This window comes from Anolis carolinensis, chromosome 3 (genome assembly GCF_035594765.1).
Source record: "Anolis carolinensis isolate JA03-04 chromosome 3, rAnoCar3.1.pri, whole genome shotgun sequence".
Taxonomy (NCBI): Eukaryota; Metazoa; Chordata; class Lepidosauria; order Squamata; family Dactyloidae; genus Anolis; species Anolis carolinensis.
In genome coordinates, this window is record NC_085843.1 from 202990265 (window position 1) to 203018082 (window position 27818).

General features: G+C 38.3%; 1 protein-coding gene across 1 annotated transcript; it reads left to right on the forward strand.

The window, feature by feature from the left end:
* Positions 1-490: 490 nt before the first annotated feature.
* ppp2r2d (protein phosphatase 2 regulatory subunit Bdelta) lies at positions 491-27726 on the forward strand. Its single transcript, XM_008106701.3, has 10 exons — positions 491-794; positions 928-1023; positions 16322-16419; positions 17462-17627; positions 19898-20010; positions 21528-21705; positions 23430-23594; positions 24743-24912; positions 25054-25145; positions 25628-27726. Exons 1-10 carry the CDS (start codon positions 788-790, stop codon positions 25905-25907), a joined length of 1365 nt encoding a protein of 454 aa, XP_008104908.1. The 5' UTR covers positions 491-787; the 3' UTR covers positions 25908-27726.
* Positions 27727-27818: the final 92 nt, after the last annotated feature.

A 27818-nucleotide genomic window follows, 5' to 3' on the forward strand; every position in this document is an offset into this window, starting at 1 on the left:
CAAAGCAGATGCGGAATTTTATTTAGCTGTGCGGAACCCCTTGATTAAATGACTGTGTAGAAGGACCCTAAGGCTCTTTCCACACAGCTGAATAAAATCCCACATTTTCTGCTTTGAACTGTGATATATGGCTGTGTGGACTCAGATAACCCAGTTCAAAGCAGATATTGTGTGTTATTCTGCCTTGATATTCTGGGTTATATGGCTGTGTGAAAGGGCCCCGAGTCCACACTGCCATGCAATCTAGTTCAATGTGGATTTTATATAGCTGTGTGGAAGGGGCCTCCCATAAGCAAGTTTTCCCCTCCTCTCTTTTGCCTCTGCCCAAAATCGAGGGAGGCGGCGACGCTAACCACGGGAGCCTCATTCATGCCCAGGTTTCGCCACTAGGGGGGTTGGCCTTTTGGTGCCTCGGGCGAGCGAGAAGCCGCTTTTTTTTTTTTTGAGCCCCTTAGGGGAAGCGGGGAAGGAGAAACCCCGAGGCAGGCAGGCCGGCTCTTCTGTTCTGTCTCTCTGTCCAATCCCCGGCTCTCCATCCTCCTCGCGCCCTCTTTTTTTCCCCCGCCCGTCGGAGGCTGGCGGAGGGATGACGTCACCGGATCAGGCTGACCGGCAATGGGCGCCATTTTGAAACCCCCAAACCTCCGGCGGCGGCGCTGGCCGCCACAGCAGAAGCAGTGGCAGAAGCAGCGGCAGAAGCGGTGTTTCTAGCCTCCCGCCCCGGTGGGTCTCTCGGCCTCGCGGGCTTGGCAGAGGCCCTGTCTCCGTCCGGCACACGCTGCGCGACATGGCAGGTAAGGCGAGGCCGGAGAGGGCCCTGAGCCGGCAGAGCAATGGGCTTTGGGCCTAGTCGCCGGGGAGGCGCCTTTAGGGCCTGGCTGTAGCTCTGGCTATTGCTCAGCGCTGTCTTTCCCCCCTCGCTTGCAGGAGTGGCCGGCGGCGGCGGAGGAGGCGGCGGCAGCAACGACTTCCAGTGGTGCTTTTCCCAGGTCAAGGGGGCCATCGACGAGGACGTGGCGGAAGGTAAAGGCCTCTCTTTCCCTGCTCTCTTTCTCTGCCCTTTTCCCCTACAATGGGAGCCTCCGGGGCTGTAGCGTTATGATAATCCCGCGCCCCCGCCCTCGTTCATCTTTATTTTAAAAATCATAACGCTGAAAGAGATTCCAAAAGCCCTCCAGCCCAACCCCCCTGCTGCCGTGCAGGGACACACCATCAAAGCACTCCCGACAGATGGGCATCCAGCCTCGTGTGTCAAAGTCTCCGTCCCAGTCTTACCGTCAGGAGGTTCTTCCGCACGTTTAGGTGGAACAGCATTTTCCTGCAGTTTGAATCCACTGCAGAAAACTGTCATATAGAACTGAATTATATGGCAGTGTAGACTCAGGCCCCTTCCACACAGCTGTATAACCCAGGGCCCTTCCACTCAACCATATAACCCAGAATATCATTGCAGAAAATCCCACAATATCTGCTTTGAACTGGGTTATCTGAGTCCACACTGCCATATATTCAATTTCAAAGCAGATAACGTGGGATTTTCTTTCTTGATATTCTGGTTATATGACTGTGTGGAAGGCCCCAACCCCCACCCCAAATATCAATGCAGAAAATCCCACAATATTTGCTTTGAAGTAGATTATCTCAGTCCACAGTGCCATATATCCCAATTCAAAGCAGACAATGCGGGATTTTATTCAGCTGTGTGGAAGAGGCCTGAGTCCACACCGCCATATAATCCAGGTTATCAAAGCAAATAACCCAGGCCGCTCTCAAATAGCTGAATAAAATCCCACATTTTCTGCTTTGAACTGGGATATATGGCGGTGTGGACTCAGATATTCCAGTTTAAAGTAGATATTGTGGGATTTTCCTGCCTTGATATTCTGGGTTATATGGCTGTGTGGAAGGGCCCAGTGAATGCTACCACTTCAACTGCCATTGTTCAATGCTATGGAATCTTCACTGGGAGTTGTAGTTTGCCAAGGTCTTTCGTGTTCTCTCCCCAAGTGTAGATTTGGATAACCCAGGTTCCTTCCACACAGCCATATAACTCGGAATATCCAGTTATATCCAGTTATGGGATTTTATTCAGCTGTGTGGAAGGGGCCCCAGAATATCAAGGCAGAAAATCCCACAATATCTGCTTTGTACTGGGTTATCGGAGTCCACACTGCCATATATTCTAGGTTAGTTGAAAGTAGAAAATGTGGGAGGTTCTTCCTTGTGTTTAGGTGGAATGTGTTTTCCTGCAGTTTGAATCCATTGCAGAAAATCGCCATATGAAATCTAGATTACCTGCTTTGAACTGGATTATATGACAGTGTAGACTCAAATAGTAAAGGTAAAGGTTTCCCCTTGACATTAAGTCTAGTCGAGTCTGTCTCGGGGCGGGGGGGTGCTCAACTCAGTTTCTAAGCTAAAGAGCCGGGGTTTTCTGTAGACACCTCCAAGGTCATGTGGCCGGCATGGCTGCATGGAGTGCCGTTACCTTCCCGCTGGAGTGGTACCTATGGATCTACTCACATTTGCATGATTTCAAACTGCTAGGTTGGCAGAAGCTGGGGCTAACAGCAGGCGCTCACCCCGCTTCCTGGATTCAAACCGCCGACCTTTCTGTCAGCAAGTTCACCAGCTCAGCAGTTTAACCCGCTCTGCCATTGGGGGCTCAGTAGACTCAAATAACCCAGTTCGAATCAGATACTGTAGATTATTATTCTGTTTATTTATATCCCGCTTTTTCTCTCCATTCGGAGACTCAAAGCGTCTTCCCACTAAGAGCATTGCAGTACAACAAATATACAAGCATACAAATATTTAAACAGTATTAAACATCATTAAAAGCATATAAAATCACAGCAGCCCCTGGCTTGATCTTAAAAACTTTCTTCTTTAAAAGCCTGCCTGAATAAAAAGATTTTAGCCTGCTGCCTGAAGGACAGTGGGGTGTGTGTGTGTGTGTGGGGGGGGGGGCATTCTGGATTCCCTAGGCAGGGAGTTCCAGAGTCGAGGGACAGCCACTGAGAAGGCCCTCTCTCCTGTTTCCACCAGTTCAGTTTGAGATGGAGGTGGGACTGAGAGAAGGGCCTCTCCTGAAGATCTCAAGGCCTGGGCAGGTTTGTACATTCATACAGGTTCTGCTTTGATAATCTGGATTATACAACAGTGTAGAAGGGGCCAAAGCTTCTATCCTACTCTTACTGTCAGGAAGCTCTTTCTAATTTTTAGGTGGGAGTTCTTTTCACACAACTTGAATTCAGGCTCAATGTGATCTCCTTTCAAGTATTTTAAATTTGGCTATCCTGTCCCTTCTCAGCCTTTTCTCCAAAGCTTGAACTCACCCATCTCCCTTAGAAGGCTTAGCACCTTCCAAACCTTTGATCATTTTGGTCACCTTTCTCCCTTTAAACATGCTGCAGGTCCCCCAGCACAGGATGAGTTGAGGAAAGGCCTCTGATCTCTAGAGCAAGTCAAAAGATGGGCTCTTTCTTCAGGAAATCCTTTCTCATCTATCAATTCAAAGACTACCTCCCTTATTTTTTTTTCTATCTTTCTCCTCTTCTTGGAAAATGTGTGGGGGGATTGCAGAGTCTGACTAAGCTCTCTGCCAGCTCTGCATCCTGCAGAAAAACATTTTTTTCCAATCTTCTATTCTTTATGTCCTGGAGAAATGATAGACAATGAAGGAAAGCCACCAGAATAAAAGAAAGAAGTGTGTGTGACTGAGTAGTCTATCAAAACTGTCATGCTCCCCTTCTGTGTTATTTGGGAAAGAGTGCCTCCTCAGTTGAAAATCACTTTTAACAGACATGTCAGGTGGTCTTTGTAGTAAGGCAAAATTAGTCATTTACTGTTATGTTAATTAGGTTGACTAGGGCTGCATCTGCACCATAGAATTAATGCAGTTTGACACCACTTTAACTGCCATGGCTCAATGATATGGAATCTTGGGAGTTGTGGTCGTACAATGTCTTTAGCCTTCTCTTCCAAAGATTATAAGTGCCTTACCAAACTACGAATCCCAGGATCCCATAACATTGAGTCATGCTAGTTAAAGCGGTATCAAACTGCATGAATTATACAGTGTTGATGCATCCCTAGATTTGGTTTGTAGAATTACGTATTCCAGGTTGAACCTTGATAGCTCATTGGGTTTTACTTAGTATGCTTAGTAATACTGTACTAATTGATACTGTTTCATTGAAAGTACCTGGTATTGTAGTATTCTGTGTACTTGAATCTATTTTTGTAAATATAGTAGAGTCTCACTTATCCAACATAAACAGGCCGGCAGAATGTTGGATAAGCGAAGATGTTGGATAATAAGGAGGGATTAAGGAAAAGCCTATTAAATGTCAAATTATGTTATGATTTTACAAATTAAGCACCAAAACATCATGTTTTACAACAAATCTACAGAAAAAGCAGTTCAATACAGGGTAGCATTATGTAGTAATTACTCTATTTAGGAATTTAGCACCAAAACACTGCAATGTATTGAAAACATTGACTACAAAAACTTTGACTACTAAAAGACAAACTGCATTGGATAATACAGAATGTTGGATGAACGAAGGTTGGATAAGCGAGACTCTACTGTACTATTACTTTGTCTTTCACTTAATATAAGTCCTGTCCTTTAAACCGTATTTTAACAGGACAGCTATTTGCCTATACTATTCTTTAATACGATTCTTTTAAAACAGTGGTTCTCAACCTCTGGGTCTCCAGATGTCCTAACAGCTGGTAAACTGGCTGGGATTTATGGGAAATGTAGGCTAAAACATCTGGGACCCACAGGTCAAGAAGCTTTGCTTTGCGGTGGGATAGAAAAGTCAGCTGAAGGTGTGGTCTGAATGAAGGTTCTGAAAGTCTTGTAATTACTAACAGATTGACAATAGGTGCTCCTTTCACTATTATGAAGCCTAATTCAAATTGGCTTAACTTGTGTGGCATAATGTGGACAGAGTTGCCAGTGGGGCCTTCCATGTTTTCTTAGGCCACTGTTTGTTTTCATGAAAATGGCATGTATTCTGAGGTGCAATGCCATTTGAGCAGTGTTTACTTGTGTAAATTTAATGTCACGTGTTTTTATCAAAATGTTTATGCAAATATATTCTTCTGAATCATCATTGGAATTTATTTGCAACATAGATCAATCTGTACGAAGCATTCTGATTAGATGTCTCATGATGAGAAGGTAGATCTGTGTAGTAGAGTAGAATAGTAGTAACAACAAATTCCCATATGTATGCTAATTCTGGTATTGTTTTTCAGCCTTTGTAGTGATATTTGATAGTCTTCTCTCAGTTTTATATCAGAATGGCTGGCAGCCACCTAACATTGGTAACAAGATATCTATGTATATTCTTATTGAGCAGAGTTACTATTTATATGGAAGTGGCATTTGGAGTTCAGTTATTGTACAAGAATGAGCTATAACCATACTTAATAGTTGCCCATCTTCAGCTTCATTATATAAAGTGCTGGGATTAATATAGTAAATACTTTTGACCAAATAAGTTGTGTCCATAACATTAACCCACTGAAGCGTGCTAGCATCTCTCATATGTTTTTGGAAAAATTGTACTTATCCTTCCCATTTTCACTCCATCACATGCTTTCCAGATCTGCTTCAGAGGGTCATCTGTCTCTCCAGAGGTTCAATTTCTTCTATTGATGGATGCCATTTTGTCATCAAATAAGCAACATTTTCCAAAGTATGCACGATAGTTTCCCACAAAAGCATGACATTATTTGAGGAAGACACATTTTGGTGTGTTCATTACTACTATCAATACAGAGTAGATGTCCCATCTGAAGCTTGGATTGGTAGTCATTGCTGTGGGAAAGAGGTGTGGCAACAACATGTCATCTCCCCATTTTGAATGGAATACAGTGTTCCCTCACTACTTCACAGTTTACTTTTTGCGGATTCGCTGTTTCGCAGTTTTTCAATAACTCTAAAAGACTATTATAAACCAAAAAAATTACAATTTACCTCCTAAGGAAGGGAGAAAGGATAAGCTGAAGGGAGAGAAACGAAGCTCAAGCAGCAACGGGAAGAGAAGGAGGCGATTTATCAACATGCAATTGGTTGATAAAGACTTAAAATAGTGTATAACTACTAAAATAATGTATAAATATGAAAATAAATATAGTTTCCCTACTTTGTGGATTTTCACTTATTGCGGGTGGTCCTGAAATATAACCTCCCGCGATAAGTGAGGGAACATTGTATTTATTTTCCTGACAAGTCTGCCAAAGCTTAATACAAATCCTGTTCACTCTCTTTTGACATTCTACCACACTACTGATTGCTTCCTTGACATCCAACTTGAAACTGTGCTACTTCAAGAAATGAAGGTGCTTGTTCTTACTTTTCAGTGCATTTATCATGTACAGCACAATGTGAATGAGCAGGAATGAGCTGCAGCAAATTTCAGTCATCTCCCCTCTTCTTGCATGGTCAGGAGGAATAACTCAGAAGCAATAGCTTTTCTGACCTGCTGACCATGGTTCATGCTGATGATAGCTAACTCAGTAATTTATTTTGAACAAGCCAGTTTTTGAAACTATGGTTTGTAGTTTGAAACTATTGTTAATGTCTGGCACAAGTCCTGGCTCAGATAACAGTCTTGTTGGGATGAGAAACCTGTTAACTAAAAGTGGCAGTGAAAACTTCCTTGCACCTTTTCAGTTGAGTGGAAGGAGTAAGGAGCAGCCTGCATACTTGGTGTTCTCTACAGCTTGTTCCTGCCACTTTCTGCAGTGGCTTAGTGTGCTATGTGAAGTGTGACAGTTGTGTAAAGATGCCACTAGGTAGGATTTCAGTTAGATTTTGATAGACGAATAGATGTATCATACTTTGCTGTGGTTTAATTATAGTATCCCAACTAGAACTTTTAAAAGGGTATTGAGAAACTTAGGCACGCGTTACTTCATGATGCTATTCCTGTACTAATATTACCAATGTATATTCTAAAAAAGTATGACTAGTTGGTCATTTTTATCTTGACACTGTTGAAAACTGGACAGTATGAATAAACATGTATATACCCAGCATTGCCCAGGCTTGCATTTTCTTCATGGCTCTTTCTTTCGTTCCTCCCTGTTCTTCATACACCTCACTCACTCACTCACTCCCCTGTTTTCTTTCATACATCTTTTCCCTCTCTTGTGTTTTTCTTTCTTTTCCTTAATTTCTCTTTTGTTTTTTTCTTTTCTTCCTTTTTCTTTGTTAATATTGTTCCTGTGAATATAACAAACTTTTTACATGCCCTAGTTTTATAAGATTTCAATTAAAGGGATGCCAATTACAGTTTATATCCTTTCAGCGAGCAAACTGAATACTTAAATTATATGAGCATATAAGGTATGCCCCCACAGGCATAACGCATCATTATAAGACATTTACTAAGTTCTCTAGTTTTACTGTATATGGATGTGAAAATATATTTGATTTTTCATCCAGTCAGTTGTCTTTATATTTACAACTAATGCAAAATTGGCGTATACAGTGTTCCCTCATTTATCGTGGAGGTTACATTCCAGGACCACCCGTGAAAAGTGAAAATCTGTGAAGTAGGGACACTCTGTGTTGTTTACAGTCTCACTGATGCTGTCCAACTGTGTTTACAATCTCACGAAGCTGCTTCAGCCTCTTTCTCTCCCTTCGGCTTCTCCCTCCCTCCCTTCCTTCCTTTGGCTTCTCCTTAGGAAGGAAGGAGAAAGAGAGAGGGTGATAGGAAAAACAGTAATTTCTATGGTTTATTATATTCTTTTAGTGTTTATTGAAAAACCTCGAAACAGCGAATCCGCAGAAAGCGAACCGCAAAGTAGTGAGGGAACACTGTATAGTCATTATGAAGTTTTTCCTAACTTCCGTGTCTCCCATTATTAAGCTCATTTGTGGTGGATTCAAGATAGCTTAGTATCCACAACTGTTACTTTTGGTCCACCAGATCCTTTGGAGTGTGCAGGACGGTTGGGGCATGTCTACATGGATAAAATAAATTGTCCGTATATCAAATCTGTCTTGATCCTGACACGCGGCATGCAATCTGGTTTGCTTTGGATTAAAGTGGTGTGACAAATTGAGTAGCAAGCATCAGTTTTTCTAACATGCCTAGTGCTACTTACTAGAGTGTATTGTTTCAGATCTTAATGATCTCTCAGTTTTTGTGCTGGGAAGTGGTGGTCTCCATTGCCTTCCCAGCCAAACAAGATTCTGCCAGAGCCTGGCTGGGAAGTTGCTGGTGCTCATCCATAAATCAGGCTAACTCCTCCTCATCTTATCGCATTCTGACACCCAAGCAATGACCTCCCAGCAGGGTGCTTCTGGAAATCTGTTTTGCCAGGAAAACAGCAAGAGACAAATTGCTTTAGAAAAGAAGAAATAAAAATGGTATTCAAATTTGAGGTGTGAACAACAATACAATTTCAGTATAATATATTGTGGGTAAGTGTGGCACTAGCAGAGTAAATCCATTGAAGCATCTGGATTATTTTGGTGGTATAAACTAACTCTTAGAAATGTGGAAACCTTCCTTTAGAAAACATATGGACAAAAAAGGTAATCAGAAGTCTCTTTCATGGAATTGAAAGGATTTACCATATTTTTCGCTTTATAAGACGCACCAGATGATAAGACGCACCTAGTTTTCAGAGGAGGAAAATGGGGAAAAATAATTTGAACTAAAAGATGATTTTATAACCGTTTCATCCTTCACTGACTGCCATGAAGACTTCACCCACTCGCAGACCTGGGTGATAGTGGGTCTTTTCATTCTTCCACTGAAGAAGTCATTCTTGCAGTAGAGCTTCCCTTCGCGGGAGAAGCACTTCTTGGTGAGGTTGCACTTGCACTCGCAGCACTGGACGCACTTGATGTGCCAGGCCCGGTCGAGGATGTTGAGGAGAAAGCGGTCGAGGATGGGCCGCTCGCAGCCGGCGCAGTGCACCATCATCTTGGCCGCGCGGAGGGCGCCCGCCTCCTCCTCCTCGCTGCCGCCGCCTGGGAGAGCAGGCTCCGGGCGGGCCCGACGGCGGGCACGGCGCCGCCTCCTCCTCCTCCTCGGGCTCCTCTGGCCCTCCTGCCTCGTCCTTCTCCTCCTCCGGGCCACTCTTTCGGGCCGCCCAGCGCGCCTTTCATGCTGGACCCATTGCCCCAGCTTTTCTGTCGACTCATTCGCGCAGCCTGTTTTAGAGGGCCGTGACGTAGGGGCCGCCCACGTGAGGTCATATTGCGTTTATAAGATGCACTGACTTTTTCCCTCAATTTTGGGGGGGGGGGGGGAGTGCGTCTTATAAAGCGAAAAATACGGTATATTCCCTTATCACCAAACTGCAACAGTTGAACATTTTAGGATCCATTTTTTTTGCTAGGCATCCTACTTATACTGTAACAAGCATTTGCCTTTGTCAAGCTGTTTTGTAGGCATCTGAGCCAACTTATTGGACTTTCTTCTTATCCAGTGTGATGTTTGGTTTCATTGTATGTATTTCTTCTGATCTTCAGCTTAATGATTTAGCCATTAATTACTGTTCTATTTGTATGTGTTGCCTTTCATTCCTACTTGACTCTTACCAGGGTTGTTTTCTGTTTACTTAATGTAATGACATCTATAATGATTTGTACATTGCATCAAATAGTAAAATTAGAGTGCTTTATGTAAATAAAAAGGAACAGACTTTGCTTGTTACTTTCATGATGTGGGAATAATAGTATACAAATATCCAAAAAGTCCCTTAATTTGTGAAGATTACTAAAATAGGCATAAAAATTATGTTGAAAATAGCTAACATAAAGATTCTTGCACACCTCCAGTACTTCCATATTGCTTTCAGGAAAATAGTATAGGTGAGATAGCAGTTTGGGTAGCAGAAAAGTCCCCAAAACATCATGTTATACAACAAATTTGACATAAAAAGTAATTCAATATGCAGTAATGCTATGTAGTAATTACTGTATTTATGAATTTAGCACCAAACTATCATGATGTATTGAAAGCATTGACTACAAAAATGCGTTGGATAATCCAGAACGTTGGATAAGCAAGTGTTGAATAAGTGAGACTCTATTGTAATTACTGTATTTACAAATTTATCACCAAAACATCGCAATGTATTGAAAACATTGACTACAAAAAAATTGACTACTAAAAGGCAGACTGTTGGATAATCCAGAATGTTGGATAAGTGAGAGACTACTGTATTTTGAAACAAGGTAGAATATGAAAGTTCATTTTATTCAGGCAAGTTATTTTGTACTAACAAACTTACCCCATGTGTCTAAATATGGGTACAGAGGCTTTTAAGGTCAAAGTAGCATTGTTGACTACTTACAGAGACATAATCACAACAACGCTGCTGATTTGACAGATTTTCATCTTTCTTTTGTCTCATGTTTGGGAAGTTATTAATTCCTCCAATGCTGTAGTATGCACTAGGGAAAAGGTACAGTGTTGTGTTGTTTTAATATTTGAAAATATTAAAAATGTTGAAGATGCTTAGAGTGAAAGATGTAATGCTCAAATTGGGTTAAAAATAAATACTGCAAAAAATTCTTGAAGAAATTACTGTTGTCAAGCTAGGATAGAAATATGTAAATTGCCAAAATAGTATGTGTGTCGTTTTCTATAAATCTGCAAATCACTGAGTATAATTACGAAATATGCCCAAGAAAATAGTTTTGTTTTGACTGTGTGAAAATTTCTCAGTTCTATATAGCTAGTGTTCCATTGAATTTCTTAAAAAGTATCCTTAATGCTTTCTGACTATAGGGGAGAGGATGAAGATACATTTCAAAGTATAAATGTGGAGGGCAACTTTGTGGGGCCCCTCTGTCAAATTCAGTACAGTGGTGAAAATGATCTCTCCATCATTATTTCTAACCAAAAAGAAATAAACAGTGTGAATACCTTCAAGGTAGCTTAAAAGTGCTTTTTATTGGAAGCAAAGCTTTTTTTTTTCATTTGTGGGAACTTTTTTGGAAGTGCTGTTAAACATGGTTTATGGAAATTTATATCAATTTGAAATAAGGGAAAGGCAGAAATGACCCGAAATGGGATTGGGTTAATAACCCAAGTAATTGCCATGGCAGGTAACGATCAAATTGCTCTTGTTGGTATTGAGGGTATTTTTGCAATCTGTCCAATTTGACCCTGTCATAAAACCTCACATTTGGAATGTAGTATCATCAGTAGCTGATTGCTCCAATCAGGAAACATACAAGTGCTGCTCACTTTTTATAGAATTAGCCTTAAGTGGATGTGGCCAGAGTAGCAAGGCTAAGTTGAATGCAATTCATAGAAGGTACAGGGGCTGTGGCGCAGATGGGAGAGCAATGAGTCACTGACCAGGAGGTCATAAGTTCGAGGCCCGCTCGGAGCTATGTTTGTTTGTCTTTGTCCTGTGTTAAAAAGGCATTGAATGTTTGCCTAATATGTGTAATGTGATCCGCCCTGAGTCCCCTTCGGGGTGAGAAGGGCGGAATATAAATGATGTAAATAAATAAATAAATAAATAATATATTAGTCAAGCTCCGTGGTAGCTTAAAGAGAGGTAGATATTTTTCCTAATTGTTACAGCCCTATCAAATCTGGTAATCGCAGTGGAGACATCACTGAAGGACAGACTTGCATAGTAGCTAAAAGAGCTCTACATCTCACCAGTGATGTAGTCATCTTTTGGAGAAGTATGAACTTGCAACACGAATCAATATTTACATACATTTCAGCCTTGCTTATTGCTCTGTACCCAACATAGCGATGCATTTGAAGAAACATGGAAGATGTAACTGATTTTTGACACTGTATAATTTTTTCCCCTGTGGATGTATGAGATTTAACATTTTTCTCTATTACATATTCTACAAATATTTCTTCTGTATTCCCTTAGGATGCTGCTGATTACTGTAGAGCCTTTTATAGCCTGGGACCCATATAACAATAGTGTGTTACTGTTAATTACATTGGTGTCTATCATCTTTTCAGTTCCTGCATTGAGTTGCAATTCTGTTTGAAGTAAAAAATGATGGGTGAGAAAGATGTGATTTATAATAATTTCTCTGACAGCCATCATGTTGTAGTGGCTTGAGCGTTGGACCATGACTCAGTAGACCAGAGTTCAATTCCCTGCTTGGCCATGGAAACCCACTGGGTGACCTTGGGTGAGTCACACATTCTCGGCCCCAGAAAACTCCATGATACGTTTGTCTTAAAGGCACACATCAGCAGCAATGAAATGAATCCTACATCCAACCATGCAATTATCACTCATTGTTGGCCTTCCAAAGGAGTTCAAAAGTATCTGTTCCATTTGGTCCTTGGGTAACCTTGCTAGTTTATTCTTGATTGGTGGTGTGTCTGTTAATTTTGCTTGGATTTTTTAAAATTGTTTGACTACTTCTTTGAGTATAGGAAAATGAGTTATACAAGGTTTTAATAAACACAGTAGTACTGGTCGTGTTCAACAGCTTGTGGCAACTAAAATATTATATTTGTTTTCATTACACTGTAATTTGGATAGTTGCTATATTCTCATGTATAGCACAAGGCATATCTACACTGACGCTATAACGCAGCTTGGAACCAGTTTAGAAGGAACCAGTTTCACTGTGGGGTGATTACATTGACAGGTCTAGAACCTGGCCACAAACTGCTCTGTGGTTTGTTTGTTTTTTTCATTTCCAGGTGGGATGCCTACCAATGCTCCAGAAGTGTGTGAGGGGACGATGACTGATGGTTAGGAGTGGAGGTGATCAATTACCCCCCCCCCCTATCAATTAGCCCCCTGCTAGCCAGCAATGTCCTTGGAGCATTTTTCTGCAGCCCTCCCACCCCTTTCTAATCCTACAAAGCTCTTCAGTAAGGGCAATGCTCTCCACATTCTGCGGAGCCAATTTAACCCTGAGATCTGGGACATACTAGGGTCTGCTGCAGCACATTAAAGGGTTTATTTTGGACTTCCCTGCAACTTTTTTAATGTGCTGTACATCCTTTAATCCATGCTGCAATGCACATTGGTGGCATGTGTTTAGTGGCCGTTGCAGTTTTGAGTCAGATTAAATGGTCAGTGTAAAGGAGTCCACAGTAGTGATAACTTTAGTCACATTTGTATTGCTCAAGTAAGAAATAGTTTGACATTTTAATATATTTTACATCATCTATGTCCTCAGTGTGCAAGCTGGATTTACATTGTTTAAGTGACAATTGCTACATGTACACAGGCAAGCAGCAAATTATCTTGCATTACTATCAGGGCCTTTTACTTTCCCAGTATTTTTGCTCCATACAGCTTTGGATGCCTGTATCTTTTCATATAAAAGACTTTATGATTTTATCTTCATTGTTCTGTCATCCTCAAAATATTTCTGAACTGTTGTTTTCTGATCTTTCCAAAATGTATTACGGTAACAATCCCATAACTGAGGAACCCATATTTGTGCTTTCACTTACCTGTACCTGGGGGAAAATAATCTCGAAGAATTTGTTAGGTCCTCCAGGTGATTCCCCTGGAAATTATCATAGAGTTGCATTAGAGGACCTAATAAAATTCTAAAGAAATCTGTACAGTCCTATAGATTTTCCAGGGTAACTCTGGCATGCTGGAACCAGATGAAAGCTAATTGAATGGTGTTTGGTCATATCACAGTTTCAGATAACCACGGTCTGGCCAGTGACATGCTCCATGGATATGGGGCTCTAATATTTCATATTCTGACTTGCTAATGCCAACTTGTGTCAAACTTGAAACTGGACTGTGTACTTTGCTGTAAGCTTAGGTGGGTTTGATGAGTCCTGTTTAAAAACTCTCCAAAAATTTGAAGGAACACTAAGGAGTTATTTGATAAAGATATATTCCTAAATGTTTCTGAAGAGCAACCAACAAACATGTCTATCTCTGTAAGAATAAGCCAGAACAGCTGGGTCATGTGCTTGCTGTGGGACTCTTGTCACTTACAGTAAAATTTCCATATCTATGAGGATACGTTCCTGAACCTATCATAGAAACAGGAAACTGTATAATAGCAAACCTTTTTGAAATGAATGGCTTCCTTCAAGTTACCATTAAGTTGCCCTGGAGGACCTAGAAAATTTTTAGGGTATATCTTGTTGGCTGTGTGGATGTGGGTGGGCAAAACTGCAGGTAGTAGGGTGTTTGAAAGTGTTTCCCTCAGTTGGATGTGGTATCACAATAGGACAAAGTTAATCATATGTGGCTTTTGAAAAATCACAGCAAAGTGTTTCTACAGACAGTACAAACTGGTATACTTATATGAAATACTGTTTTCTGAACATGTGTTTTGGAAAAAGACAGTTTTCTCAGCAGGATATTGCAATTGTGTGAAAAGGTTCATCACTGTAACTTCATCTTTTTGGTCAACTGAATTAATAATTTTAAAATATATTTTGGCAAACAAGGCCCTTAGAAGCACTGTGTAGTGTTTATATTTACAAGAAATACTTGGCCACGTTTTTATTAATTAATGAAATTGGTATATCCTGTCAGTGTCCTTGAATTTTAATTTTGGCCTTCCATGTCTTCATAGTGTCTTATTTTGAAATTTCCATTACAAAATATACTGAGAAATTATATACATAACATTTCTAAATATATATTTAAAAGCATGTGTATTGCCCTGATTATTAATATTTCTATAAGACTACTAGAAGCAAATGACATATCTATCTGTAAGTGCAGAAAAACATAAATACGGAAACTGGCACAGCATCATAAAATCTGTTCAGTAGGAGCTTTATAACATGAGGTCAGGGTGTCTTTACTTACACTGAAAAAATAGCTGGAATAGGCATAAAGTACCAGGGCGTTGTAACCAGAAATTCATTTCTGTGTTACTTGCCCCTTAGAGGTTGAAACCTTGGGAAAAGTTCCTCCAAGGCTATTCTTAATGTATGTGCAGATTCATGAGTAGACAGTCCTTTAGCTGTTCAGGTTCCAAGCCATATTATTCATTGTGCTCAGAAACAGATTAGCGGCTACTGAAATTAAGAACTGACAATACATGGTCCCTGTGCTGAGTCTAGTTAGTAATCTGGCAGCTATTTTTGATCTAACTGCCATTCCCAAAGAGTCTTGGCATTTGTATACAATACGTTGTCGTAGTTCAGTTTGAAGGGTGTAATATGATTAATTAGGTAAGGCTGAAAAATGTTTTCTAGTTGGTTGTTTTTTAATGCAAGCTTATTTAATAGCCTGATCACATATAGCTGAAGAGGCTGTACCTATTTTGACTTCAGATTGTCTTCTGTCTACATTTTGGCATCACATAGGATAGACCAGTTTCATCTCCTAACTCATTTGGAATGGTACGTGATAGCTTAATCAAGAAGAAATAGCAGTATGAAATGGGTGCCTGACATATGCAGACCACATTGAGGCACTTACATTGTTCTGACAAAAGGCTGTGGAAGACTATACATATTTTGATGGAAGAGTGCTGTAATAAGCAAGTGCTTCATTTATGGTCGTCGTCGCCCCCCCCCCCCCCCCGTACTTTTTTAAAAAAAATCATGAGATTAGTACAAGGATCTTAATTGTGCTAAATAATGCCAAGGGTGAGGGTTTGTGTTCTTCAGTGTTACATTTCTAATCTTTTTGCATTGAAATAATGTCACAAAAATCCCTTGCATTTCAAAGGCTACATGCATTTATATGGTAGTCCATCCTGTCTGTAAAGTGCCATTACCTTAATGTGTGCTCTAGATTTTCATGACATGGGTCCAGAGAATGGACACTCAGCTGCATAATTTGCCTAGGTTATGGATTTGGATACTGTTGATAGTGTGCTACGTTTACTCCTGAGTTGCAATATACTTCTGTGCTTTGTCGAGATGACATGAGAGAGGGAGTCATCATCATGGGCTATCCCCTATCCCCCTTTTCATTTAAGTTAGTAGGAAGAAAGTGCTCTTGTACTTAAATTTAGGGCTGAAATGAGATGAGATATGGTACAAATGGGGTCCTTTACTTTCCAGCGAGCACAATTCCAGCAAAACTAGCATAAAAGTATATCTCACATTCTGTGGATATAGGTGGATGTTGCATCCTGATATTGCATACCAAGATTTAGAGTCTGTGTTCATTATATACATATACATTTCTTGAGTAATTGGGACTACTATTGAAATATTAAAAGGGTGATTAAGGCTTGAAAAAAGGAGACAATTTTAACATTAATGTTGAAAGTCAGCAAGCATATTAATGCATAATGGTTGCCTATTAATTGTGAATTCGATTCCTAAACTACCCAGTTCAGTTTACACATTATAATTTTGCTGTATTTGTTTTATGTTTACAGCTGACATTATCTCAACAGTTGAATTTAATTACTCTGGAGATCTTCTTGCAACAGGAGACAAAGGTGGCAGAGTGGTTATATTTCAAAGGGAACCAGAGGTCAGTGCCATTAAAAACAATGAAAAATGGTAGTTAAAATTTCTCTATAGTTTGTATTTAAAATTAATGACATCACTTCATCAACTTAGTGTGTACCTTCAGAAATAGTTGAGCTATTATTTTTAAGATTGAATTTGATACTTGAAACTTTTAGCAAGTCAGGTAATATTTTTGTTTGGTTGTTGTTCATGCACACTCACATTTTTTCTGTTAAAATCATAATATTTAAATGAGATTAATGTTGATGGATAATCAAACACAGAAACGCTAGAAAACAAACTGTTTCTTCAGACATCTTGGTTAAGAGATGTTGAGGAATAAATTAGTACTTTAAGCAGTTGGTCAAGGATTTTTAAAGGGCCATTCCTTTTCTGAATATAGCTGATCATAATTTTTAAATGGCAGTTATCACAGTAATTGATTCATTCCAAACAGAAACTTCTAAACATATCAGTCTTCATGCCAAAGCTGTATGCCAATGTTGGCCACAGGACAAGAAACCCACAGTACTAATTTCATGCACTTAGAAGACTTTACCGCTAAGAGTAATGTCATCATTCATAACTATTGCTGAATATTCATGCTGAAATGAAGCAAAAGACAGTCAGGTTGGGCCTATTGATACCTTTTATAGTAATATTCTGAATTCTTGCTTGGAATTTTATTTAAATTGGTTCCTGTTCCAAATATGCAAATAAGAAACAGTATCTCCAAAAGCAATCTCAGCACTCTATTTGCTACTCTGCATGAGATTTGTTGTAATCTAAGGTTTCAGTTTTAATTCCATAAGTGATGATTCATACAGACAAACAGGTAAAGCCAAATCATAATAAGACTGTATGATTGAATCTCTTAAGAATTAACAAGTAATCAGCCAAACAAAAGGAGTATTGTACTGAAAACATGCAAATAATCATTTAAAAATACCCGCTTGCTGTAACTCAAATCTATATGATTTTATTGGTTATAATCTTTTCAGCTCACCCACTTAAGTTTGAAAATGTTACAATTTTTTTCTGTTCTTACACTTACTTCCCTGCAGAATAAAAGCCGTCCTCATTCAAGGGGGGAATATAATGTTTACAGTACATTTCAGAGTCATGAACCTGAGTTTGACTACTTGAAAAGTCTAGAAATTGAGGAAAAAATTAACAAAATTAGGTGGTTACCACAACAAAATGCTGCTCACTTCTTATTATCTACAAATGGTAAGAATATTTACTTTTAATGGTTATTTTTAAGGGTGGTTTACCTGTGTATATTGTAGATTTCACCAGTGCTTATAAGTAAGAACACGATTCTCTACACATCTACCCAGAAATAGTCCTTTTGAGTATAGTGTAGCCTACTCCTGCGCAAGTACAGTAGGAATATAGTTTTGGCAATTCTGATTATTCTGTTGGGTTCCTACAACCCTTCCTAGTGTAATTTATCTTATAATTAAAATGCTAATTATCTAACCTTGCTTAATAGGCTACATGAGAACAACTATGACTACATCTTTTACTTACATTATACACTCACATATAAATAAACTTCATGTATAAATCAAAGGAAGATTTGGAGGCCAAAATTAGAGGTTTTGGTATGACTCACAGAAGAGGATGGTTTCTTTTTTGATAATGAGTTAAGATACAGTTCTCACATTGGCCTATGGATAAGTCATCCCAGATTTTTTGGGGTTGATTTTTTTACTAAAAGTTTTAGATTTATACATGAGTATATAGGGTAAATAATATGTAATATTTTAAATACATCTCAATTGTATCTGTTTCAATAAGCTTTATACCCTTAAAGTTCGGACTGTGCTGTATGCTTGACTACTAAACAAGCTGTCATTAAATATTTAAGGTCTGATACTATATTTTGCTGAACTGACACTTTTCACTTCAAGAGGAAAGTGTTATAGTGCAAGAAGCACTGCTAGTATAATGTGATTCTGAATAGAGCATGACCCTCACAGTGGAATTGAGTGTGACTAAATTGTATCTTTCCTTCTTTGTTCACTGTAGCTCCAGAAGATTATTTCTCATTATAACCTATGACAGTCATAACCAAATCAATCTAGATTTTTGTGGATTTTTTTGCTCTAAATTCCTTAAAAATACTGATCAGGATCTTTTAAAAATAAAATTTATTCTTTATGTTAACATTTTACTTTATAATACAATTGTAACATAATAAAATATTTAATATTTAAAAGAACAATTTTCATTTATTTCAAATATATTTCTTACCTATCTTGTAAAAACCACATTTTATCAGAAAGAAGTTCGTCTAAGATGATATTAACTGAGATGCATCTTATGAAAATAATCTTGTTTGTGGAAAAGGGTTCTTAGTTGCGTTCTGACATTGTAAAATCTGTAGTTGTTCAGATTATTATGGCAGGCACTGCTGGAACACAAGCTCATTGTTCAAGCTCTTAGAGGCACTCCTGACGTAATTTAAATGCTTGTGGCCTAATGCATTTCTGTATTCAGTTATAAAGAAACTGATGCACACATTCCCTAGAGAAGTTACAGTTTAGCAGAAGAGAACAAGAAGGTCATACATAGCATCATTCTGAATTTTGTGTATTGAAAATTTTCTATCAAAATGGCAGTATCAGAGTTGGGATCAAACTTTCTAAAAATCTGTTACTTCTTTTCAACCCTAACATTGTTCCACAGCCACATATAGTTGCAACAATATCCTTGGAAGTGCATGGTACTTTGGATCAGGAACACTGCATCTTCCATAGAGCTTTGCTCCTCCCCATTATTATTCAAATTAGAATAGCTATGGAATTGGCTCTCAAAATCCACCAGTATTTCTTCCCACTCACTTTGTCTCAAAGGCACAGAAGGGACCTGTTCTATTTTCTTGTGAATTGCCTGGTCATAAGGAGAGAAATAGATGCCCTGCTGGAAATTAAACAGCACTTAAGGCTCTCCCATGCACATTGAGGGAGAGGCACGAAATCTTTCCTTAAAACTCTGAAACACAATCCTTCTCACCCAAGTCCTGTGCATGTACAGGAAACTCATACCTGCATAATGTAGTGGGTCTTTGCTTCACTTTGAAAATTATGGGAAGATTAGCATACCTTTTCTTTTTCTAAAAGCCACCTCCATGAAATAGCACTGAATCCCCTCCTGTTCCAAATTCTCTGGTGCAGTCAGAATACTTGAAAGTGATGACAAATGTGCCACTAAACCTTTAAAAAAAATTGTGCACCCCTGTTGCTCAGGGTAATAAGACTTGAAAAGTATGTTACATAGAAGAAATTATTCATTCACAAGAATTGCATGGGTACAGATTTGGTGGAAGAATTGTGTGGAATAGATGCCATCTTGTCTTCATCAAAAGCCTATTCCAACTTAAAAATCATTCAGTATTGTTTGCAAACAGAGATAAAAAATGAATGTCTTTTATACTAAGGTAATATTTTATTATTTGGATTTCTACAATTTGAAATATTCTCCTCTTCTTTTAGATAAAACTATTAAATTATGGAAAATCAGTGAAAGGGATAAAAGAGCTGAAGGGTATAACTTAAAAGATGAAGATGGAAGACTCCGAGATCCATTTAGAATCACAGCACTCCGGGTATTTTGCTCTCCTGATTTTAAGTGAAATCTAATAGTGTTGGTGCCAGTTATGCTGCAGCAGTGGAATATTAGTTTTATTGCATACTAGAACTTAGAAAGCTTTTGAATATTAAAAATGGTATGGCAGGTCTTGTAGGAGTGGTTGTTGGAGAAAAATTAAGTCTTGGTGCACATGTAGTTCTGTGGGTTACAGTCATGCCATGTTAATTTATTTATTTGGATGCGTATAGCCTGTGTACTGTCTCCTAATTTCTGTTTAAAAAATTAAGTCCACAAAGGATACATTCAGTATCTGAAATATTAAATATTTTTGTCAAGTATTTACCTGTGTACAAATGAGGCATTGCAACTGACATTACTCCAGAAAGGCACATGGGTATTAACAGCATTGTTTGGAAATTATCTGGATTTAGGATATATTCAAAATGAAAGATCTTTCCCTCTCCCCCCCCCCCCCCCCAAACATTGCATTGTTTATATTTTTCAAGGCTTTAAATGCTGAAGCTACACTAATTTTGTCAAGGGGATACTACTGAAATTGGCTTCTGTGATAGGTCATTCTCATTGTAAATGATCTTGGATCTGGTCAGAACTGAACATAGTTGTACTTATAACAGATCCAAAAAAATTAATGACATTTAAGTCATGGTTAATATTTAGTTTATCTAACTAAATCTGCAGCAAGGCTAAAATTAGCAAGTACTTTTGTAGGTTGATACTCTCACATTTTAAGAAACTCCGTGCTTTCCCTGACAGCTGGTGAGAAAAGTACACTACTAATCTACACAGCGAGTACAGTGTTCCCTCCCTACTTTGTGGTTTGCTTTTTGCTCCCTCACAGCTTCGCATTTTTTTGCGGTGGTGCATGCGCAAAAGGTGCCAGTTTCCCTTTTGTGCGTGCACCCTCATTCTTGTTGGCGTCCAGCTGGGCCACTCTGGATGCCGACGAGAGGGAGGTGTATGCGCAAAAGGGAAACTGGCAGGCGCCAGAGAGGAGGCAGCCAAGAAGAAGCGCAGGAAGAAGGCTTGCAAAGGAGAGAAAAGCCACTTAACTACTAATATAATGTGTATTAAAATAAATATAGGACCCCTACTTTGCCGATTTTCATTTATTACGGGTGGTCCTGGAAAGTAACCCCCACAATAAGTGAGGGAACATGGTATATATAAATGTTATAAATATTAAAACCGTGATAATTTAGCTAGGCGTCCTTCTTTACCACCATCTTCAGAATCTGGTGTTCTACCCACATGTGTGTTGTGATCCTATTAATGTAATAGTATTTACTTCTGAGGATACTGATGTGCACTGCCACTCTGGGTGAAAAGGGTATTGTATACACTAGAACTTTTAAAATGATTAACTGCTGGTCAGATTCTTAGGACACTGGCTTGACTTGTGCTTAAACTGAAACTTATCATTGAAACTTTAGGCAGAATTCTTAACATGATAGCCACAATAATTGCTATTTTTTTTTATCAAAAAGCCAACTTTTGTTCCTTTCACCATTTTAGGTTCCAATACTGAAACCTATGGACCTGATGGTAGAAGCGAGTCCCCGAAGGATATTTGCAAATGCACACACGTATCACATAAACTCTATTTCAGTAAATAGTGATCATGAAACATACCTTTCTGCTGATGACCTAAGAATCAACCTGTGGCATTTAGAAATCACAGATAGAAGTTTTAGTATCCTTTTTTTATATAAAAGTTTGTAGAACTGTAATATCTTGAAAGTGTTTACGAAATAGTGGCCTTTTGTGTTTGTTGTTTTGAATAAGATAAAGCATCTCTTTTAATCTACTTAGTCTATTTGTTAGATACTCAGGAGTTCTGATTTTGCATAAAGAAAAGTGCATATAAACAAAGGTGGTGCTTTATAGTTTGTGTGTTAACTTGCAAAATAATGAGAAGTATTTGAGAGTCCCTCTAGTTGCCCAGCACATTGAAATAGGTAGAACAGATAATTTTGCCAATGGTCTGAAGTGATCACAAGCAGAAGACTTGAAGTAGACTGAGGGTTGCTTGTGATCTTAGGCCTTTGAGTGTCCCATCCCTGCTGGCAACCCGTAGATCCATACCTCATCATAGCAGTAATTTTCTGAAATCAGTGGGATTTTGAAGTATTAATAAATCTGGTTCAAACTCTACTTGTTATTGAGCATTTGAAAGACTGGCTCTTCCAGCTGCCAGTCCATTACCAGGCACAATTTAAAAGTCTGGTTATGACCTATAAAGCCCTATGTGGCTTGCCTTCAGAATATCTGTAATATCTCCCTATAGCAGGGGTCCCCAAACTAAGGCCCGGGGGCCAGATGCGGCCCTCCGAGGTCATTTACCTGGCCCCCGCCCTCAGTTTTATAATATAATATATTGTATATACATATAATATTGATAATAATATTATAATGTAATACAATATAACACTAATAATAATACCATATAATAATATTAATTATATATTCTATATTACATATAATATTACTAATAATATTACAGTATAGTGGAATAGTTCAATAAAGTAATATATAATGCTAATGTGCTATGCTAATAATATAATATATTGTATGTACATATAATTTGTAAGCCACTCTGAGTCCCCTTTGGGGTGAGAACGGTGTGATACAAATGTAGTAAATAAATGCAGTAAATAAATAAATAATTAATAAATACATTTTAGACTTAGGCTCGCCCGAAGTCTGAAATGATTTGAAGGCACACAACAATAACGACAACAACAACAACCCTAATTAACTTGACTATCTCATTGGCCAGAAGCAGGAGCACACTCCCCATTGAAATCCTAATAAATGTATGTTGGTTAAAATTATTTTTATTTTTAAATATTGTATTGTTCTTTCATTGTTGTTGTTGTTGTTGTTTTTGCACTACAAATAAGACATGTACAGTGTGCATCGGAATTTGTTTGTATTTTTTTTTTTCAAATGATAATCCAGTCTGAAGGATTGTGGACCGGCCCTCGGCTTAAAAAGTTTGAGGACCCCTGCCCTATAGGAATCAGGCAGAGATCTAAGGTTGTTTGAGGACACTATTCTCTGTCTTCCCACCTTCCCATGTACAATTGGGAGTACATGGAGATTAGCAAGACTTCCTCCTTACTATCCTGCCAGTAAGCCAAAACTTCTATTACAACAGGAACTTTTATTCAGGAATTCACTACAGAAGGCTTTTACAGATGTGTTGGTTTGCTTTTTATATCTTGTCTTTTAGTGATTTTTAAATGGTTTTGATGGTTTAACTGCTTTTTGAAACAACTCTTGCTATATTTTCCTAGTGTTTTGTGAAACTAATCTATTCTGGTTTTAACATGTTGTAAGCTACCCTAAATCCCTGTATTGGAAAAGGTGGAATAGAAAACAATATAATATTAACCTTTACAAGTAAACTTTCAGACATTGTAGATATAAAACCTGCTAACATGGAAGAACTGACAGAGGTCATAACTGCAGCAGAGTTCCACCCTCATCATTGTAATGTATTTGTCTACAGCAGTAGCAAAGGAACTATACGTCTGTGTGATATGCGTTCATCAGCCCTTTGTGATAGACATTCAAAATGTAAGTTCTCAGTTTTCTGTACCATTGTTAAAAATACGTGGGTCCAATTTTCTCCTGCAAGCATATAAATGCTGAGTTTTGCTTATTCCTAGAAAACTTACCAGTGTCGCGTGAAGGTAGAGGGCATGCTTTTTGTAGATGTGAAATTCAGAATTCTGTTCTAGATCAGTGCTTCTTAAGCTACCTATAATGGGAGACTAGTATTTTTCTTTTTTCAGTATGCCTAGTGAGTGGCACTGTATTTGTGCCAATTGGCCATAGTACTTTGGGGGTTTTTTTCCACTAAAAACTCTTGTACAGGCAAGCAGCTGATGGCTAATGTACTGGATCCACTCCATGGGCTACCACTTTGAGTAGAACTGTTGTAGATTACCGAGACTTTGCTGATGTAACTCAAGTAATTCTCTCTCTCTCTCTCTCTCTCTCTCATTCCACTCTTGATGCTTGGTCCATCACTTGAAAATAGCTTCTTCCCCCAGCTTCCAGGAAAGGAAAAATCCAAAAGACAAATCTTGATTTTGTCATTTTATAAAAGGAACACTATTTTAGTATGTCATTATAAATAGTGGGACTTAAGCATCAACAGATTTGGGTGTCCATGGGGACCCCTGGAACCAAAGCTTTGTAGCTACCAGGCTCACTGTATATCTTTTCATCTTTAATGAATGAGGAGATACTGACAGAACCATTTTTACATAATACATTGGATTTGAAATTAGTGTCCAAGGGTTGAGAGGTTAGTATTTTATGGTTGAGGCATACATAATGTATTCTCATAGGTGAAAGTATTTTTTTTCTCACAAGGAGTATAGGATTCTTGTATACAACGCTTTTTTTTCTGCTTTTCCCTGAATGGGACTCAAAATGGCTTCCAATATAAATTTAAACACGGTATCTAAAACAATATGGAGTACAAAATATTAAAAAGTATTCAATTATGCATTCAATTAAAACTTACTTTGTATTAAAACTAAAACACTCAATATACAACATACACAAAGTGTGTGTGTGTGTACAGCTTCAAGCCACCTGCCAACCCCATGAATTGTGTAAGTTATCTAAACTTAGTAAGTCTTAATTGTTTGACAATGCCAAAATGTTATGACCCGGGATTCTCAACAGCTTTCTATGTACCTTTTCATTTTCAGTCTTTGAGGAGCCCGAAGATCCCAGCAGCCGATCCTTCTTTTCAGAAATAATTTCCTCAATATCAGATGTAAAGTTCAGTCACAGTGGTCGATATATGATGACCAGAGACTATCTTTCAGTTAAAGTATGGGATCTCAATATGGAAAACAGGCCTGTAGAAACCTATCAGGTACAGTATTAGTGCTATGTAACATATAATATTTAATTATTTAAATATAATGAATTAAAATAATAGTTCTATTTATATATTTAAAATTTTAAAAAGAAATGGAATCTGTTCTCATGCTGTCCACCACTTGTATATTTCAAGGTTCATGAATATCTTCGAAGCAAACTTTGTTCACTTTATGAGAATGACTGCATCTTTGACAAGTTTGAGTGCTGCTGGAATGGTTCCGATAGGTGAGGCTTACTGAAACAATTAGGCTTATTTCAAAGGTTTGCCTAAATCATGAAAATGTGTGTGTGGTGTTTTATGTAACCTAATCTTTGTTTGAAGATTATAACATATGCATCTCTTCTTTGATGCACAGTCATAATTGGGATTTTTCAGAATTTATTCTTTTTTGAGATGGTGAAAATGCAATCCAGACTTGAACCTTTACCTTAGCTCTTAGCACTAGTAGTGGAATCTCAATTGATTATTTAATAGTATATTTAATGTGTTACTATAAGTCCTAGTAGATGTGAAGATCAAGTTGAGATGTATGGGGACAGATTGTGGTATTGCATGCACTACAGGCTAAATAAGGATATGTTTAATATCAGAGTAAATGAATTGAAAGGAGAAGGAAATTGGGAAACTACTGATACAGAATATCATAATGCTGTAATAGACCGAGTGCCTTTAATAAACCATTGCCTGTTTTTCTCTTTTGCTATAGCGCCATTATGACTGGCTCATACAACAATTTCTTTAGGATGTTTGATCGAAACACACGGCGAGACATAACATTAGAAGCATCGAGAGAGAGTAGCAAACCTCGTGCTATCTTAAAGCCTCGGAAAGTGTGCACAGGTGGCAAGAGGAAGAAAGATGAAATAAGTGTTGATAGTCTGGACTTCAACAAGAAGATCCTCCATACAGCATGGCACCCTGCAGAAAACATCATTGCTGTAGCTGCCACCAATAACTTGTATATATTCCAGGACAAAGTTAATTAAAGACGGCATATTTGAGGACAAAGTTGTCGTCTTGCATAGTTAAGCTCAGTTGTTTATATGTCAGAGATGGCCTTCTTGTCCTTCCAGTAAAGAACATTGATGCACTTATTTCCCTTTATAGGTAAAGGAGAGAAGCTGGCCTGGACTTGAGTTCATGGTGTATTTCTGCCTTCAGTGAGGGGGGAAACGGAAATGGATTTTTTTTTTAAACAAACAAAGCCCACTTGAAGCAGAAGCAATGGACAATACTCAATAGAGGCCAATATTAAAAACAAATGTATTTATTTAAGTCTGAGCCTTCCTTTCCAGTTGATAGACCAAAAATCTAACACCCAAGAAACAAATTGTCATAAAAATGTAATTTCTATCTCATGTGCTCTTTATCTGCTGTAATATTTGGGCCTTTCAAAACATATATTTGTGCTTTATGCCTGTAAACATTCTTTCTCTGGCCTTCATCTAAGCTTTAGGTGTTTCTACCTTTGAGCATATAGGTAAGTCTAGAGTTGGGTGCGTAGACAGGTTTTTCATGTATATTTACTCACCAACTGTATCTATAACCACACCTTCTGGTGTAAACCACTTAATAAAAATAACAAACTATAAAAAGTGTTTTTAAATCTGAAAGTATGTATTCAGTCTTTTTTATTGCATGTATTGAGATTGTGCAAAATAACATGAAAAGATTTGAACATAGTTTGTCCCGAAAATACTCATTTTGACAGTATAAAGCAGTCTCATGATATTTACTGCTTCAAACTAAACTCAGATTTGTCTCCAGTTGTCTTTACCTTCGCTTCTGTTGGTTTTCTGTGTTTAAAACAAAATCATCTGTTATGCACAAAACTAAGACATTGAGATAAAATTCATCTGCAGCCTTAAAGGAGCACAGTGTTTGTGTACATCTAACCCTTCAATGAATGACTGCTCTGGTTAACAGTAAATATGCCTCACAACTGAGACACATACCTTAATGTGCATTACTCTTTTTTTTACCTTTTAGATCTTTGCTTTTTAAATACTACAACTGGACATAAAAATACACCTCCCAAACTTCCCACTTCATTTGAAGCTAGTATGTTTTCAAACCTGATTATGCCAAACAGGAGCACAGGTTAAACATATTAGTACTCTGCTCAGTGTCTGTTGACACGAGGAGATCAAGCTGTCATGAGGCTAAATACCGATACGAAATTACATTTGTAGAATATGGTATTTCTACTAACAGTATGAGGCTAAGGAATACATTCATCACTTTTGGAATCTCTCTTTTGGATGATGGTCTCCAAGTGTTTCATAGTAAATGCCTGTGGGAGTAAACTTGTACACAATCATAGTGGGCACACATGACAGCATCAAATATCCCTCACTTCCTCTGAACTACTGAATGTGCCTACAAAATCTTTGAAATTCGGGCCCCTCGAGATTCCTGGCTAAAATGCAGGTGTATAGTTCACACTCCAATGTTAATTAAATGAAGGTTTACTATGATTATTAAAGTTAGATATGAATATGCAAGAGCAACATGTCTCTGTCCGTACCCTGTCAATTAATGTCCATAGAGTGCTACTCTTCTTCGCAATCTAATAGTAATTGTGGGAGGGGGATTCTAAAGATAAAGTTTAAATAAAAATTGTATACTGTATATCAGTTGTGACACTTTGCAAATCTTGAAATGTGGAACGAGTAGGTCATTTAACCATTAGATTGACTTTGTTCCTAAGAAAAACCATATGCGAGAGCTAATACAATGGGATTGTACATAATTGTTCAATTATTTTGACCAAAAAGTTTAATAAATTTTAAATGTTTACCTGAACTTGCTCAGTGTACTCGAAACTTTTTCGGTGTAATTGTTTTCTTAAAATTGCATCCAAGTTATCCAAAGCACATCCTTTGATGTACAATGGA

Coding starts and splice junctions, on each gene's coding strand:
- ppp2r2d (XM_008106701.3), top strand. Junction 17,628..19,897: donor CTTCTTATTATCTACAAATG/GTAAGAATATTT, acceptor CTCTTCTTTTAG/ATAAAACTATTAAATTATGG. Junction 20,011..21,527: donor TTAGAATCACAGCACTCCGG/GTATTTTGCTCT, acceptor TCACCATTTTAG/GTTCCAATACTGAAACCTAT.